This window comes from Zalophus californianus, chromosome 5 (genome assembly GCF_009762305.2).
Source record: "Zalophus californianus isolate mZalCal1 chromosome 5, mZalCal1.pri.v2, whole genome shotgun sequence".
NCBI lineage: Eukaryota > Metazoa > Chordata > Mammalia > Carnivora > Otariidae > Zalophus > Zalophus californianus.
Genome location: NC_045599.1, coordinates 123284292 through 123299049, shown reverse-complemented (window position 1 = coordinate 123299049; position 14758 = coordinate 123284292). Strand labels below are relative to the sequence as shown.

At 39.3% G+C, this 14758-nt stretch overlaps 1 protein-coding gene across 2 annotated transcripts in view; it reads right to left on the bottom strand.

The window, feature by feature from the left end:
- FYB1 (FYN binding protein 1) overlaps positions 1-14364 on the bottom strand; it is a 162219-nt gene extending 147855 nt beyond the window's left edge. For both annotated transcript variants that reach the window (XM_027606745.1, XM_027606746.1), the window contains exon 1: positions 14263-14364. In XM_027606745.1, coding sequence (XP_027462546.1) covers positions 14263-14265 — 3 coding nt within the window. In that variant the 5' untranslated portion in view covers positions 14266-14364. The remainder of the gene's footprint in view (positions 1-14262) is intronic.
- Positions 14365-14758: the final 394 nt, after the last annotated feature.

Here is a 14758-nt window from a genome sequence, read left to right as displayed (position 1 = left end):
ACTTTAAGGGGAAAATGAAGTTACATGACAATAACACAGCAATAACAACAAAAATAAAGTAAGGAATGCTTTCGTCCCCAGTGACTGATTGGCTTGCTAGGTTAGCCAGCTTTAAGTGGCACTACGGTTTTACTGGGAGATGACTTCCTTCTCTGTATGAGCTGCTCTCTACTCCTGGGCCAGGCATGTAAAGAGTCACCCCGAGAACATGTAGGTTACTTGAGTAGGCGGAGACATCTCTCCAGTGCAGCAGTAAATAGAACTCTATACAGAGCAGTGCTAAAAAGGAAATACTATATACTAGTCTTTTCTACTTTTAGTTTTTGATACGGAAAGAATGGCGATCAGAATCACAACTGGAATTTTTAAAGAACTTAATAAATTTGTGAACTTTGTTTAGAAAAAAATATGTGGAGAAGGACATCAATGGATATTGTGGAAAAAGAAGAGCAATGATGGAAGGGGATGGGGGAGATTAGCCCTATTCAATATTGGAATATATTGCAAAATAATAATTGTGAATGTATGATACTACAAAAATAAAATATAGATGGCTCAGAAGAGAGCCACAATATATGCTAATCTAAAAATAACAAAAATAGGGAAAGAAAATATTAAATAGATATTATTTTAACTTCACATTTACTTCTTCCATGTGTCAGAATAAATTTCAAAGGGACTGTAGAGTTAAGAAGGAAAATCAGCAGAGGACAGACTACAGTATTAATCCAAAAAGGTGTTGGTTTTTATTTTTAATTTTTAAAAATTTTTAAAGTTGTTTTAGGGGGGGACAGGAAGGGCAGAGGGAGCGAGAGAGAGAATCTTAAGCAGATGCTGTGCTGAGCGTGGAGTCTGACGTGGGGCTAGATCTCATGACCCTGAGGCTCGGGTTGTGATCTCAGGGTCATGGAATGGAGCCCTGCTAGGGCTCTGCACTCAGCTTAGAGTCTTGCTTAAGATTTTCTCTCTCCCTCTCCCTCTGCCCCTTCCACTCATACTCTCTGTCTCTCTCAAATAAATAAATAAATTTTTAAAAACTATCAGGAAAAGGCTTACAAAATTTACGATGCAAGAAAGTGAACTCATGAAAACTCCTTGAAGCACATATAATAAAGATACCTCTCAAATATTAGTAGGAATACTTCTTTTAACTTTTTAAAGAACAAAAACCTAATTTTATTCCCACAAAATAAAAATGTCCATTAACATTGCCAAAACCCAACTGGAGAGCCCAGAACGTTCCCTGCTCTTTAGAGACTGCCAAGCACTCATTGTGAACCCGTGGGAAGCAGCAGTGACAAAATCCAAGTGAAAACTGCATGATGTGAGGTTGGCTTATGTTTTCTGAACTAAGAATTATAATCTCTGTGTTTTCCATAATTAAACAGAAATGGATTGGCCTGGATATCCTCATTTCTATCTAGAGTGAGAATTTGGTTTTAAATTGTGTCATTACTTATTAAGTCAGAAGGATGGTTTTGCCTTAGTCAGATTAGACTCTACAAAATTGCGAGTCCAGTAGCAAATATGAGGCTTAGGGTATGCAAGATAGCATGGTGGAAAGCAAAATAATTGGGGAGAAGATACACTGGAATGTCAAAGGCGCTTGATGAACATTTCAAGGCATTGATGAGAGAAATTCTGAAGGCAGGACACAGCAAATCAAGGGTGAATAAGAGTGGGGAGACAGTGAAAAGTGAGAACTTTCTTGAAGAGGGTGGAGCCATGTATAAAAGGAAGTGTCAGAGCTGGTGTGGCTGATCTGAAAGTGAAGTCACACAAGAATAACTATGAGAGGGGCAAAGAAAGTTCTCATACTTTGTCTAGTGATACATCGAGAAAAATATTTCCTAAAATGTTAACAGTGGTTTTCTTTGCATGGTGGGATTTTTACTCTCTCTACATTTTCCTGTATTTTTTTTGGGGAAAAAAAAAAGATCATCATCGAGCATCTCATATTTACAAGAGAGGAAAATGATAAAGATAGTTACATTTAGAGGAAAGGGGTTATGTGCTGATATATAGTGGATAAACGGAGGCTGTATGAATGCACGGGCCCAGAGTATAGAGCATGGAGTATTGTAGTGAAATTTCCACCTCGGTATATCCAGTCTATGTGACACTTAAACTTTCCCCCCTGCTTTTTATTATGAAAAATTACAAGCATATCCGAAAGTTGAAATTGAAGTTGAAAGTGAACATCAATATACTCAACCTAGATGCTTTAATTGTTAGCATTTTACTATTCTTTGCTTTATCACAGCCTTTGTTTTTTGATGCATTTCAGAGAAAATTGCAGAAACCAATACCCTATTTAATACTAAATTTTTAACAACCTTCCCCCACCCCTGCACCCCCATGCAACTCAAGACTAGTTCAGAAATCCCCAGTAGGCTGTTATGTATTTAAATCTGATCATGTTTCTTATACCTAGACAATGTTTCCAATCTAAACATGTCCAAAATAAGCTGCCTACCCAGAAGGCAAAGTTTAACCGTACCCTGACTCTTTCTATATATCCAGAACTGTGTAATTTGTTCAACTCATAAAATATTAAAGACAGAAAGGCAAACTATCTAATCTGGGATCACCAATTCCAGTGTTTCCAGGAACCAAGCAGGTAACACTAAAAAATGGGTATCTCATGTAAGAAATCAAATGGATCTGGTAATGGAGACTGGCCAAGCCTCCTTGTAGGGACGCAGCAAGGAGAAACAAAGCTACCCAGAGAGCTTGAGAAAACAGAATTTTCAGTTGGGGCAAGGCTTCTAGCCTCAGCCTACTGGTTCCAAGAGCCCTTTATTGTAACCCATCATTTCTCTTTAGTCTTCTCCATGGGTCTAGGGCAAATTTACTAGAATAATTAAAATAGTACACTGTTAAATCAAATCCTTCTCTTAAAGTATTTATAATTGCAGGGTCCATAGCTGTTCAGTTCAGTGCCGACCTTAACAATGGAAACAGTAGTGTAGATATTACAAATGCAAAGATGTGCTATGTGTCTAGTTTTTGTAAGTTACTTGCCCAAGAAAGCAATATTCCCTCATGTCTGGATTTACTGTCTGTCTGTAATGAACCCTGAAAGAGGAGAAAAACCAGTGTTCTCGCTGATCAAAGAGTTGGTATACCATCATTTCTTAGGAATCTCCTGGCAGGCTTTTCTTTCTTTTTCTTTCTTTCTTTCTTTCTTTCTCTTTCTTTCTTTCTTCCTTCCTTCCTTCCTTCCTTTCTTTTTAAAGATTTTATTTATTTATTTATTTGAGAGAGAGAGAGCATGAGAGAGGGGAGGGTCAGAGGGAGAAGCAGACTCCCCGCTGAGCAGGGAGCCCGACGTGGGACTCGATCCCGGGACTCCAGGATCATGACCTGAGCTGAAGGCAGTCGCTTAACCAACTGAGCCACCCAGGCGCCCCCTTTCTTTCTTTCTTTCTTTCTTTCTCTCTTTCTCTTTCTCTCTTTCTTTCTTTCTTTCTTTTCTTTCTTTCTTTCTTTCTTTTCTTCTTTCTTCTTTCTTTCTTTCTTTTCTTTCTCTTTCTTTCTCTCTCTCTTTCTCTCTCTCTTTTTCTTTCTTTCTCTCTTTCTTTTCTTTCTTTCTCTCTCTCTCTTTCTTTCTCTCTTTCTTTCTTTCTTTCTTTCTTTCTTTCTTTCTTTCTTTCTTTCTTTCTTTCTTTCTTTCTTTCTTTCTTTCTTTCTTTCTTTCTTTCTTTCTTCTTTCTTTCCTTTCTCTCTCTCCCTTCCTTCCTTCTTTCCTTTCTCTCTCTCCCTTCCTTCCTTCTTTCCTTTCCTTTCCCTTCCTTCTCTTTTCTTTTCTTTTCTTTCTTTCTCTTCTTTTCTTTGATGTGTGTGGCTTACAAGTTAAATAGGAGGATTTACCATGTGGAAGGGAAGAAGAGTGAAAAAATAAGGATGTAGATGTGTCAAGACATTCAGAAGTTATATCTGGGTTTTCTTGCCTAATTAATCATTAAGACACGGTTATTCTGGCTACTTTCTAGAATTTCCTCCCTCTCTGCATGACCTGCTTATCAAATTCAATCAATGCTTGCTTAAGTTGGCTAGCTTTTACATTTACTGAGAATTGAAACCACCTAAACTGGATATAATCAGTAGCTACAGGTGGATTTTGCTTCGAAATCCCAAGTTACAATAATCCCACCCTCACAATCTTCTCTTTGTTTGCTCGATAATTAACAACAGATAGTTTGGAAATTCCCTCGCTCCCCCACACCCTAGGTAACTAATTTAAACAGTATGTATCTCAGCCCTATTGTGTTGGGGTAGCTATGTTCTGCTATTAAAAAAAACCCCACCCAGCCCTGAAATGCTGTCTCATGCTGTTGTGGTTACATGTGATAAAATTAGTTTCTTTCGGGGGTGAATGTCCTCTTGTGATAAAGTAAACACAACTATTTGTCTTTCAAAGTTGCAATGATAAAATTGCTGGTAGTTCTTTGGACTATGTCCAGACATTCACACAACAAAATATATTCATTTAAGTTAAACCTCCCAAATATCTTATTAAAACGCTTTCACTATATTTCACACAAATTCTTTCAGTGTCATAGATCAAATTTGGCAGATGTTTATTTCAATTCCACTTTTAACCTCTGCCAGGATTTACATAAGGGTTGAATTTATTGTTGGCTTATCAGTTTGTGAAACTCAAATCTGACTATAGGACAGTGATTCTGAGCTCAGGTTTTACAATTCCACTAGCTGATGTTAAAAAACATAGTAAAATTCTAAAAATGTTAATGAGAGAAGTTAATTTTTATTGAATCAATCTTTTTAAAGAGCATATAACATTTTGGGGAAAAAGTGGGTCTTCTAAAGCAAAGGTTCCAATATGAAAAAAAAAAACATTCTATAAATGCTTTTTAAAATTTTCCTTTTTAAAACACTTATTTTGACTTGTTTATTTTGAAGGTGCTTTGCATGTTTTACTTACAAAATAAATATTTCAGAGCAATTTTGTGTAGCTTTTGTTGTGTGACAGGCATTATTCTGAAGATATTCATGGATAAACCAATGTAATCCTGGCAACAACCCTAATAGGTAGGTATAGTTATTCATCCCTTTTTACACATGGGGAAACTGAGTCACAGAGCAGTTAAATTGTTCAAAGTCACATAGCTAATAATGGGCAACACTGAGATTCAAACCCAGGAAGTCCGCCTCCAGATAAGATTTATTTTAAATTTTGTTCACTGAAAGTTTACTCATTTTCATGGAGAATTCCTGAAATATTGGGTAAGAGTTGGCATAAATGATAATCAATATGGGTGAACAGGACATGAATAACTAATACCAACTTGGACTGGATATTTGAATCATTTAGGGGAGTTTAAAAGATAAAGGGACCTGCGACCCACCTGAGCTGAATCAGAATCTTCAGAGGAGTGGCTCACATAACAGTGTAATTTAAAGTTTAACAGGCGATTCCAATGTGCAGCCAGGCTGAGAACCATTGGTTCAAACCTCTTTAGCTAAGTCTTAGTGCAGGAGACCTCAAACTTTAGTATGCATCAGAATCACCTGGAGGGCTTGCTAACACACAAGGGGCTGGGTCCCATTCCTAAAACTTGTTTGGTCAGACTTGGGTAGAACTCAAGAATTTCCATTAAGTTCCCAGGTAATGTTGATGCTGCTGGTTTAGGAAGCACACTTTGAGAACCACTGTCTTAATAGGTTGGGATAGGAGTACTATTAAGGGGGTGGTGGAGCCCCAGGAGACACTGGACTAATTCTCTCAGTAGCTCATCAACCCTGATGACACATTTCCTCCACTTTGTTGATTTGTCCTATACCACAGATCCAGGATGAAGGGGGAAAGGGAAAAAGAAAGATATGAAGCTAAAGGGAAGTGACGGAAAAGAGAAAAAGAAGATGAATCATCTTCCGGTCAATAAAATGTAGTTTTGTGGCTCTCTTACTGCCCTAACCATATGTCAAGTAGAGACAGGTAAAATATAAATTGAGAAAATTTAAAGGTAAACTTTGCTATATCAGAAACAGAACAGAAACACATGGCTGTGAGTGAAACTAGTGGGCGAGTTGGGCTGTTGGTTCAGGTTATGAAAGCATTTGTTAGTTCAGCCTCTGTAGGGTAACCTGAAAACCTGAAGTAGGGTCACTCTTTGAAGCCAAGGGCAAGGACAGATACGCTTTTTTTTTTTTTTTTTTAAATCTTAGCTTCACGGAAAGAGACCAAATGATCTGCCACTAAGAATTGCCTTAGGATAGACCAGCAGTTCTCAACTGGGGATGATAATATCTGGAAATGCTTTGTATGTTGTCACAACGAAGGGGACAGGGGTACTACTCACGTCCAGTAGGTAACGACCAAAGATGCTGCTAAGTATCTCACAAGGACCAAAAGTGCTGAAATTGAGAAAGCCTGGGCTAGACACAGTCCCAGAGCCAGAACCCGGGCCAAGGTACCAGCTGACTTAGAAATGAATATGCTAAATGTGTAGTATTACTGTGAGCCTGGTCACGCAGCTGTCAATGTAGAGCTGGTTCTGGGCTGGAGTCCTCAGGAAGAAGTAGTAGAGAGGAGCGCAACACTAGAGAAGGCAGTTAGGATGAAAAAATGAGCCAGTCAACCGAAAAAACCTTTCAAAATGGGTCTACAACACAAAATTCCAAAATATGGGAAGAAAGCTATGAATAAGAAATAAAGACCTAAAAAATCAACAATTAAAAGATGGGTTTACCTTCTTTTATATGAACCTTCTTTTATATGAAATATATGAACATTTGAAACAAAATAGGCAGATAGTAAGTAAAAACAGGTGAAAACAACGAATTCAAAATTGGAAATAAAAACTTAATCATTGAAACAAAAATTCAGTATATGGGTTATAACCTGGATTGGGTATGAATAGGGTGAACAACTCTCCTGGTCTGTCTGGAACTAAGCAGTTTCTGGGACATAGGACTTTAGTGCTAAAACTGGGAGAGTGCTGGGCAAACTGAGAAGATTGGTCACCCCGGACACAGATGAAGAAAATCTTAGTGGATTGAAAGATGAAGTTGATAAACCGATTTAGAATTCACTACAGGGAGGCACAGGGCTAAAAAATTTGGAAGAGTAATTAAAATCATGGAGGACAGCATGGGATTTTTATCTAATAGGGACTCTAGACAAAAAAAAAAAAAACTAGGAAGGATAAAATGGTAAGGATAAAATGGTAGAGTGATAGTTTTGAGGAAATCATAGCTAAGAATTTTGCAAAATTAAAAACGTCATTAAGCTTTAAATCAGGCAACTATAGCCTGTGGGCCAAATTCAGCTTGCCATGTTTTTATAAATAAAGTTTTATTGGAACACAGCCATACACATTTGTTTATGCATTGTCTATGGATGCTTTCATGCTACAGTGGTAGAGCTGAATAGTTGTAACAGAGATTATAGGGACTGCAAAGCCTAAAATATTTACTCTTTGGCTCTTTATAAAAATGTTGTGGACTCCTCTTTAAACGGATACTCTCAGTACCGAGCAGGATAAATAAAAATAAATCACATCTCTATGAAGTATAGTAAAGCAGCAGAACAGAAAGATTAAGAAACATCTTAAAAGGGAATGACAGAATTTCACCCACAGAGAATGACAGATTTGATAGCTCACGTCCTCCAACAATAACTGAAGTCAGAAGCCGGTGGAGTGAGTCTTTAAAGCACTGAGGGAAAGTAACTATCAATTTAGAATAGACACAGGTAAACTATCATTTAAGAATTAAGTAAAAATGAAGACGTTTTCAGTCACACAAAGACCAATATACATGGTAGTATATATTACTCTTTTTCCAATGGGCACCCATCTCTGCCATTACCCCGAATGCGTGACGATTATACATCCCTACATGTCTGCCCTTTTAGCTGAGGTAAGACCACGTGTGACTTATTTTGGCCAATTAAATGTGAGTGAAAATGATAGACATCTCTTCCAAGGAGAAGTTTTAAGAACTAGAAATAGGGTTGGAGGGTTGTGTTCTATAGGTAATTACACTGTATTTAGGTCCTTGTTGTGTTTGGGAGAATAATAATGGAAATCCTAAAGAACTGTAGAAATTGCTAGACAGTAGGCAAGAGCGTATGTACTTGAGTAAAAGGATATATGAATCCAGAGCAGATGAGTAAGACGTAAGAAACAAACATGGAGTCTTATAAAAAGTATTGTCCAGTATGACAGAATTGGGAGCCTAGAAACAGAGTCACATATATATGGGAAATAGACATATGACCGAGGAGGCATTAGAAAGTGGTAGGAGGAAAAAAACAGATGAGAATAAATAGTACTAAATCGATTATTCACATGGGAATATATTAGATGACTACCTCACGTCACAAGTATAAATAAAATCTTGATGGTTAAAGACCTAAACATGAAAATCAAATCTTTAAAAGGTTGAGTGAAAAGCAAAAGGTTAGGAAATAGCTTTAATATCTGGGGTAGGGAATAACTTCTTTAAAAGGACATTAAAAATGATAAAAGGCCTATTTTTAAACTTGTTGGCATTAAGATTTAAAACTTCCATATAAAAAAGAGACAGCAAAAAAGGTAAAGTAAAAAAGCAGTCAGGGAGCATAAAATTCACAATGCACATAATCGACTCAGGATGAACGCCTAGAATTGGATAATGATTTTCTATAAATCAACATGAAAAGATGATCTATAAGAAAATGGACAAACCACGTGAGAAGGATTTACAGAAGGGGTTGCCTGAACGGTCAATAAACTTAAGAAAACATGTTCCATCTTCGTAATAATAAGGAAAATTAAAACAACAATGAAGTGGGGTTTTACATATAACAAATTCTCAAAAGTCTCTCAGTAAACCTGGACGATACCAGTTTTAAGAATGATGGAGAGAGGAGGGCGCCTGGGTGGTTCAGTACTTAAGCATCTGCCTTCAGCTCAGGTCATGGTCCCACAGTTCTGGGATCGAGCCCCACATCGGGCTCCCTGCTCAGCGGGAAGCCTGCTTCTCCCTCTCCCACTCCCCCTGTTTGTGTTCCCTCTCTGGCTGTGTCTCTCTCTCTCTGTCAAATAAATAAAAATAAAATCTTTTTTTTTTTTAAAAAAAAGAATGATGGAGAGAAATGGCAACTGATACACAGGCTGGTGAGAGGTTAAATTGTCATGATGACTTTGGAGAACCATTTGCTAACATTCAGTAAACTTGAAGGTGCCCATGTCCTCTATGTAGAAACATTCATTCTAGGACTGTTTGAAATGGAAAATTATGACAATAAATTAAATGTTGGGAGAATCGGTGAACAAATTGCCATATAATTACATAGCAAGTCAATAAATTGAACCAGACCTGTGTGTGTCCAAATGGATATATCTTGAAGACATACCAATGTAGGGTGAAAAAAAGGCATTTGCAGAAATCGTAAGTAAATAAAAACAGACAAAACAATACTGTATGTTATTTTATAGATACCGGCAAATGAAATAAAAACATAAAAACATGACTGGGTAGGCGAGATGCTGCTTTCAGAGCAGGTGTCTCCGTGCTGTTGGAGGGAGGGGCATGGAACTGGGAAGGGCAAAAAAGGAACTTCAACTTTGTCTTTTTTATTTTTCTGAAAAGATGGCAAAATGGCAATATTATGACAAAATGGTAATATGTGTGAAATCTTGGTGGTATGTGAGAATTTGTTATTTGTTTCATAACATACCATAATATTTTATTACAATTTTTTAAAAATAATCTATTTCTTTATTAGAGAGAGAGCATAAGCAGGTGAGAGGGAGAGAGAGTGAGCATGAAGCAGGGGTGGGGTGGGGGGGGTGGGGGTAGGGGCAGAGGCAGAGGGAGAAGCAGACTCCCTGCTGATGCAGGGATCCATCCCAGGACCCTGGGATCATGACCTGAGCCAAAGGCAGACCCTTAACCCACTGAGTCACCTAGGTGCCCCCATACCATAATATTTTTAAAAAGAGAATAACATGAGAGGACAGAAAGGGCAGATGGAATCTAACTTGGAGAATTAGGGAAGTGATACTGAAGTTACCAAATCAAGAGCTAGAGTCCCACACCCACTTACTTTAAGGATAAGGGTGTGACACGTTTAATATATGCCAAAATGTTCTCCAAGAAGTAGCTCTCGGGCGCCTGGGTGGCTCAGTTGGTTAAGCGACTGCCTGCGGCTCAGGTCATGATCCTGGAGTCCTGGGATCGAGTCCCGCATCGGGCTCCCTGCTCAGCAGGGAGTCTGCTTCTCCCTCTGACCCTCTTCCCTCTCGTGCTCTCTCTCTCATTCTCTCTCTCTCAAATAAATAAATAAAATCTTTAAAAAAAAAAAAAGAAGTAGCTCTCATGTCCTCCTACATGTCTTGACGTGTGGATGAAAGAGATCCCCTAGTATTTGAACCTCTCATCCTTGGCTTCAAACTGGCTTGTGATAGCCCAGGATTTTTTTTTTTTTTTTTTTTTTAAAACACATCAGGCTAGATCTTGCTGCAAAAGGCAGGTGTCCCCTTTTGCAGAAGAGGATATAAGCCAGGTAGTGGGGATGGGAAGAAACATGAAGAGGTGAGCGGATTTCCATGTGGGGATATTAGCATGTTATTCAGGACCCCTCCAGCTTACATGATAAGAATTCTCCTTGAAAGAAAAGGGTTGGAAGCCCAGCTCTTAAGGTGATCCTTCTAGCTCACTTTTATGTTCTCTGACTTCCCTGGGACACCAGCTTTCAGCTAGGCTATCACTGTGGCCACTCAAGTTATTTGAAGGTTTCTAAACCTATTCCCTTCAGAAACCCTACCACTATTTATTCTCTAACTTGATGGTGTTCAAATTTGGGCCACAATTTTAAAAAAGACAAGAGAGAAAAAGTCAATATTTAAGCCCCAGGAATGGTCAAGGCTGCCTGCAGAGTACACATGTCACTTCAGAAGTAGCCCTACTTTCTTTCTTTCTTTTTTATTTTTAAAGAGTTTATTTATTTATTTTATTTGAGAGAGAGACACACACACACACAGTGCACACGCATGAGCTGGGGGGAGGGGCAGAGGGAGAGAATTTCAAGCGGACTCCATGCCCAGTGTGGAGCCCGGCATGGGGCTGGATCCCACGACCCTGGGATCATGACATGGGCCAAAACCAAGAGTCTGATGCTCAACCGACTGAGCCACCCAGTCGCCCCAGAAGTAGCCCTACTTTCAAAATGTAAACCAGATAATGGCACTCACTCCTTTGCTTCGGATCCTCCAGTGACTGCTAGGGTGAACAAAATAAGATCGAATCCCTTGACTGCTGCCTATTTCTTAAAATCACCTCTGGCCACTTTCGTCTTCCCTTGTTTATGCTCTAGCCATCCTGGTCTTCTTGCAGATCCAAGCCCTCCCCGTCTCACAGCTTTTGCACCTGCCATTTCCTCTGCTCGAAGTGGTTCTTACGGCCACGTTTCCCGTGCCTGGCTCATTCTTGCTGTTTGGTGCAGCAATTCTCAACCCTTGCTGTGCCCCGCCTCCCACTTCAAGGTTTTGATTTAACTGGTCTCAGTTGGGGCCTCGGGAATGGGTATGACTTATAAGCTGCTCAAGTGATTCTCACGGGCAGCCAGAGTTGAGAACCAGTGCTTTAGTGTAGACAGCACTTTATCAGGGACCAGAGCCCTAGAGAGGATGTCTCCTTTCTCTGTTCTATCTCAGCTCCTTCTTTACCTTCTTTCTGAAGTCACTACAAGGTATTTGACTTGTTTACTTTGTTTCACTTTTCGATCCATCACTTCTACCAAACAGTGGTTCTCTGAGTGCCTGGATCAGCAGCGGCATCTGAAAACTTATTAGAAATGCAAAATCTTCAGCCCTGTCCCTGACTGAGAGGCATACTAACATTGGAGACCCACTGCACTGAGCGTAAGCTCTCGGGAGCTGGGACCCCACCTGCGTTGTTCGCCCTGCATTCTCTTCTAGCCAAAACCCAACGTGGGGCAGAGGCTCAACAAACTTTGGTTGAATGAGCCAGTGAGAGCACATTTCTTTTGCCAGTAGCTCACATGTCAACTGAAAGTTGAATGAAAGGAGCAAAACAAACAAAATCTCCAAAACCAACTTTCACTCCATTTCTTAAAACCTTCTAAGTGTATTCATAAAAGATTTTTTCCTTACCCACCACGACCATACAAAAATTGGTGCATTATTAGATATCTGCCTCTCCTTTTTTTTTTTCCAGAAAATTCAGCAACTTGAAATGTACCTGAAATTACTTGTCATGTAGATGGGTAGCATTCTATTTTTTTTTTTTTTTTTTTTTTTAGGACCGTGAGGTGGGAGTTAATTTGTCTAGGTTCACGGATCAAGTCAATTTCCGCAGAGGCAGATATTTGAGAATTAGAATCCTATTGCCATGTCCTTCCACTTCTAAAATGTGCAATCATGTTATAAAGAACATAGGCCACGTTATAGAAAACATGGGCCACTTCTAAAATGTAGAATCATGTTATAAAGAATGTGGGCCAACGTTAAGGCCAACTCCATACCTGTCCTGAGCAGCAATGTGTATAAATGAATATATTGCCTCTATTACCTTAAAGAAAGAAAAATAAGAAGTAATCTAAATGTTTAACTATATGGAAATGATTAAATCATGGAAAAATGATTCATCATGAAAAATGATACCATAACTCAGGTATTATTCAAGATATTTTAAATAAAAAAAGTAGGTAAGGAAATGGTTTATAAAGTATCATAGCACTTATAGAAAAATCATATTTTTAAAATATGTTTTAAACTGATGAAATTCTAGAAAGATCTGTACTCACTTCACAGGGATTGCCCCCAAGTGTTGAAACTATAGAAAATATATATTGTTTCATTTCTTTATATGTATATTTCTAAGAAATTTCCTCTAATAGTATGTGTTACTTTTGTAATAGGGAGATGGTAATCCCCTAAGAAAACATTGCGTAAGTATTGCACCAAATACCCACTATCCAGTTAAACTTTTTTCTGGTATTATCATCTCGTTTTCCCTAAGAAAACCCAAATAACTCAGTAAACCTCACTTATTTTTGAAAAGGCTATCAGTAATTAAGGTCAAGCTTTCTTCTACGAATCTGGGACCTAAAGACCCAGTTGGAAACACCACCAGGACTTGTAAGTCCCATCTTGCCGGGTGACTGCCTTTCTCCACACGAGTGTGGCTACGGGTAGAATCCCCATGCCACCCTTTCCTCCATGGCTGCGCATTCCTTCCCTCTATGACTTCGCACCCTGTCGCCGTCTCTTCTCCTCCCTTTCTCCTCTATGGCAAGGTTAGTCTCTCTCACCTCTGTACTTCCCAATTCTGGCTCAAGAGGCCCCTGCCTTACAAACACATCCCATGGAGACCTTGCTCTCTACTCCAATGCCTGCAGTGCATTCCGCCCCCAGCCATGTACCTGCAGGAGTCATTACCTCAATCTCTGTCTTCTCACCAGGGACCGGCAGAGGAAGCAATCCCCTTCCTCAGAAGAGAAGGGATAATCAAGTTTCCAGCCTTCTGGGGACTGGGGAGTGCGTGGAGTGGGTGTATGGAATAGAAAGTTAGCTCTCTTCTAGACTCTGGGAGCATAAGAACACTACCAGTATGAGAACACAGGCAATTTTTACAGAGAAATAATAGGAAACCATGTGCTAACACTGCAGTTAAGGTACATTATGGGTTAAGCGAGTTGTTATGGTACCATTGGGAACCCAGTCACTCTTTTAAGTGTGCTCCAAATAACGACTTTCAATTAACTTTGGGAACACAACCTGTCCCTATGGTTTGGACTATTTGGGTTTTGTTTGCTTCTCTTAGCTAAAATAATAAAATGCATTTTTAAACAAAAGAGCTCCTTTACAAAATCCACTGTGTTGTCAAAATGGCACTCATCATCAGCAATACTGCCCAACATTTATCATTGGAGTTCTCCTCCGGGATCCCAAAAGCTTATAATAGGAAACTTGACTCTGTTACTGATCCTGGCACCTTGCTATCTTAAGAGGCAAAGACAAAGAATGCAACTTTTCTTTCCGTAAGTCATAGCCCTTCCTCCATTCTGAAGGCTAGAATCAGAAACGGGAAATCCTTAAGCCACAGACTCTCAACTGGTGTAACACTCAGCAACTTTATTTGCAAATGGAACAACAACGGGTCAAGCAAACATTCCAAAGGGTTGGAGAACTTGGCCGAGAAGCCTCCCCACCCAGCTCTGCTCTACCTAGAGAAGATGAGATGTTTGCCAGGGGACCAGGGAGAGTCATAAAATCTCTTACTTACCATTTTACTGAAAAGAGTTGATGTGCCTGGCACACGGCGACCCCGAAGATGCTGTAAGGCGGACAGTGAATGTGCAAGTTAGCTTTGCAGAGTGCACTTCCTTTTTTGAACTGTGTGGTCTGTCCAGCCTTCACACATTGATATGTAGTGTTTATTTGCATGTTATCTCAGCCCTCAGAGCATTTGTATAACTGACCAGGTTTATCAAGTTATTATGCCTTAATAATATGAGGACAGATACTTGGGAGAGGTTTGAAGTCTGAAAGATGACATGGAATTTTTTAAGAAGTGCCTGGGTATTACATTTTGTGTACACAATTAACCTGTTTTTCTTTAATTTTTACTTAAGATTTTATTTATTTATTTTTGTGAGAGAGAGAGAGAGAGAGCAAGGGGTGGGGTGCAGAGGGAGAAGCAGACTCCCTGTTGAGCAGGGAGCCCGAGGTGGGGCTTGATCCCAGGACCCTGAGATCACGACCTGAGCTGAAGGCAGACG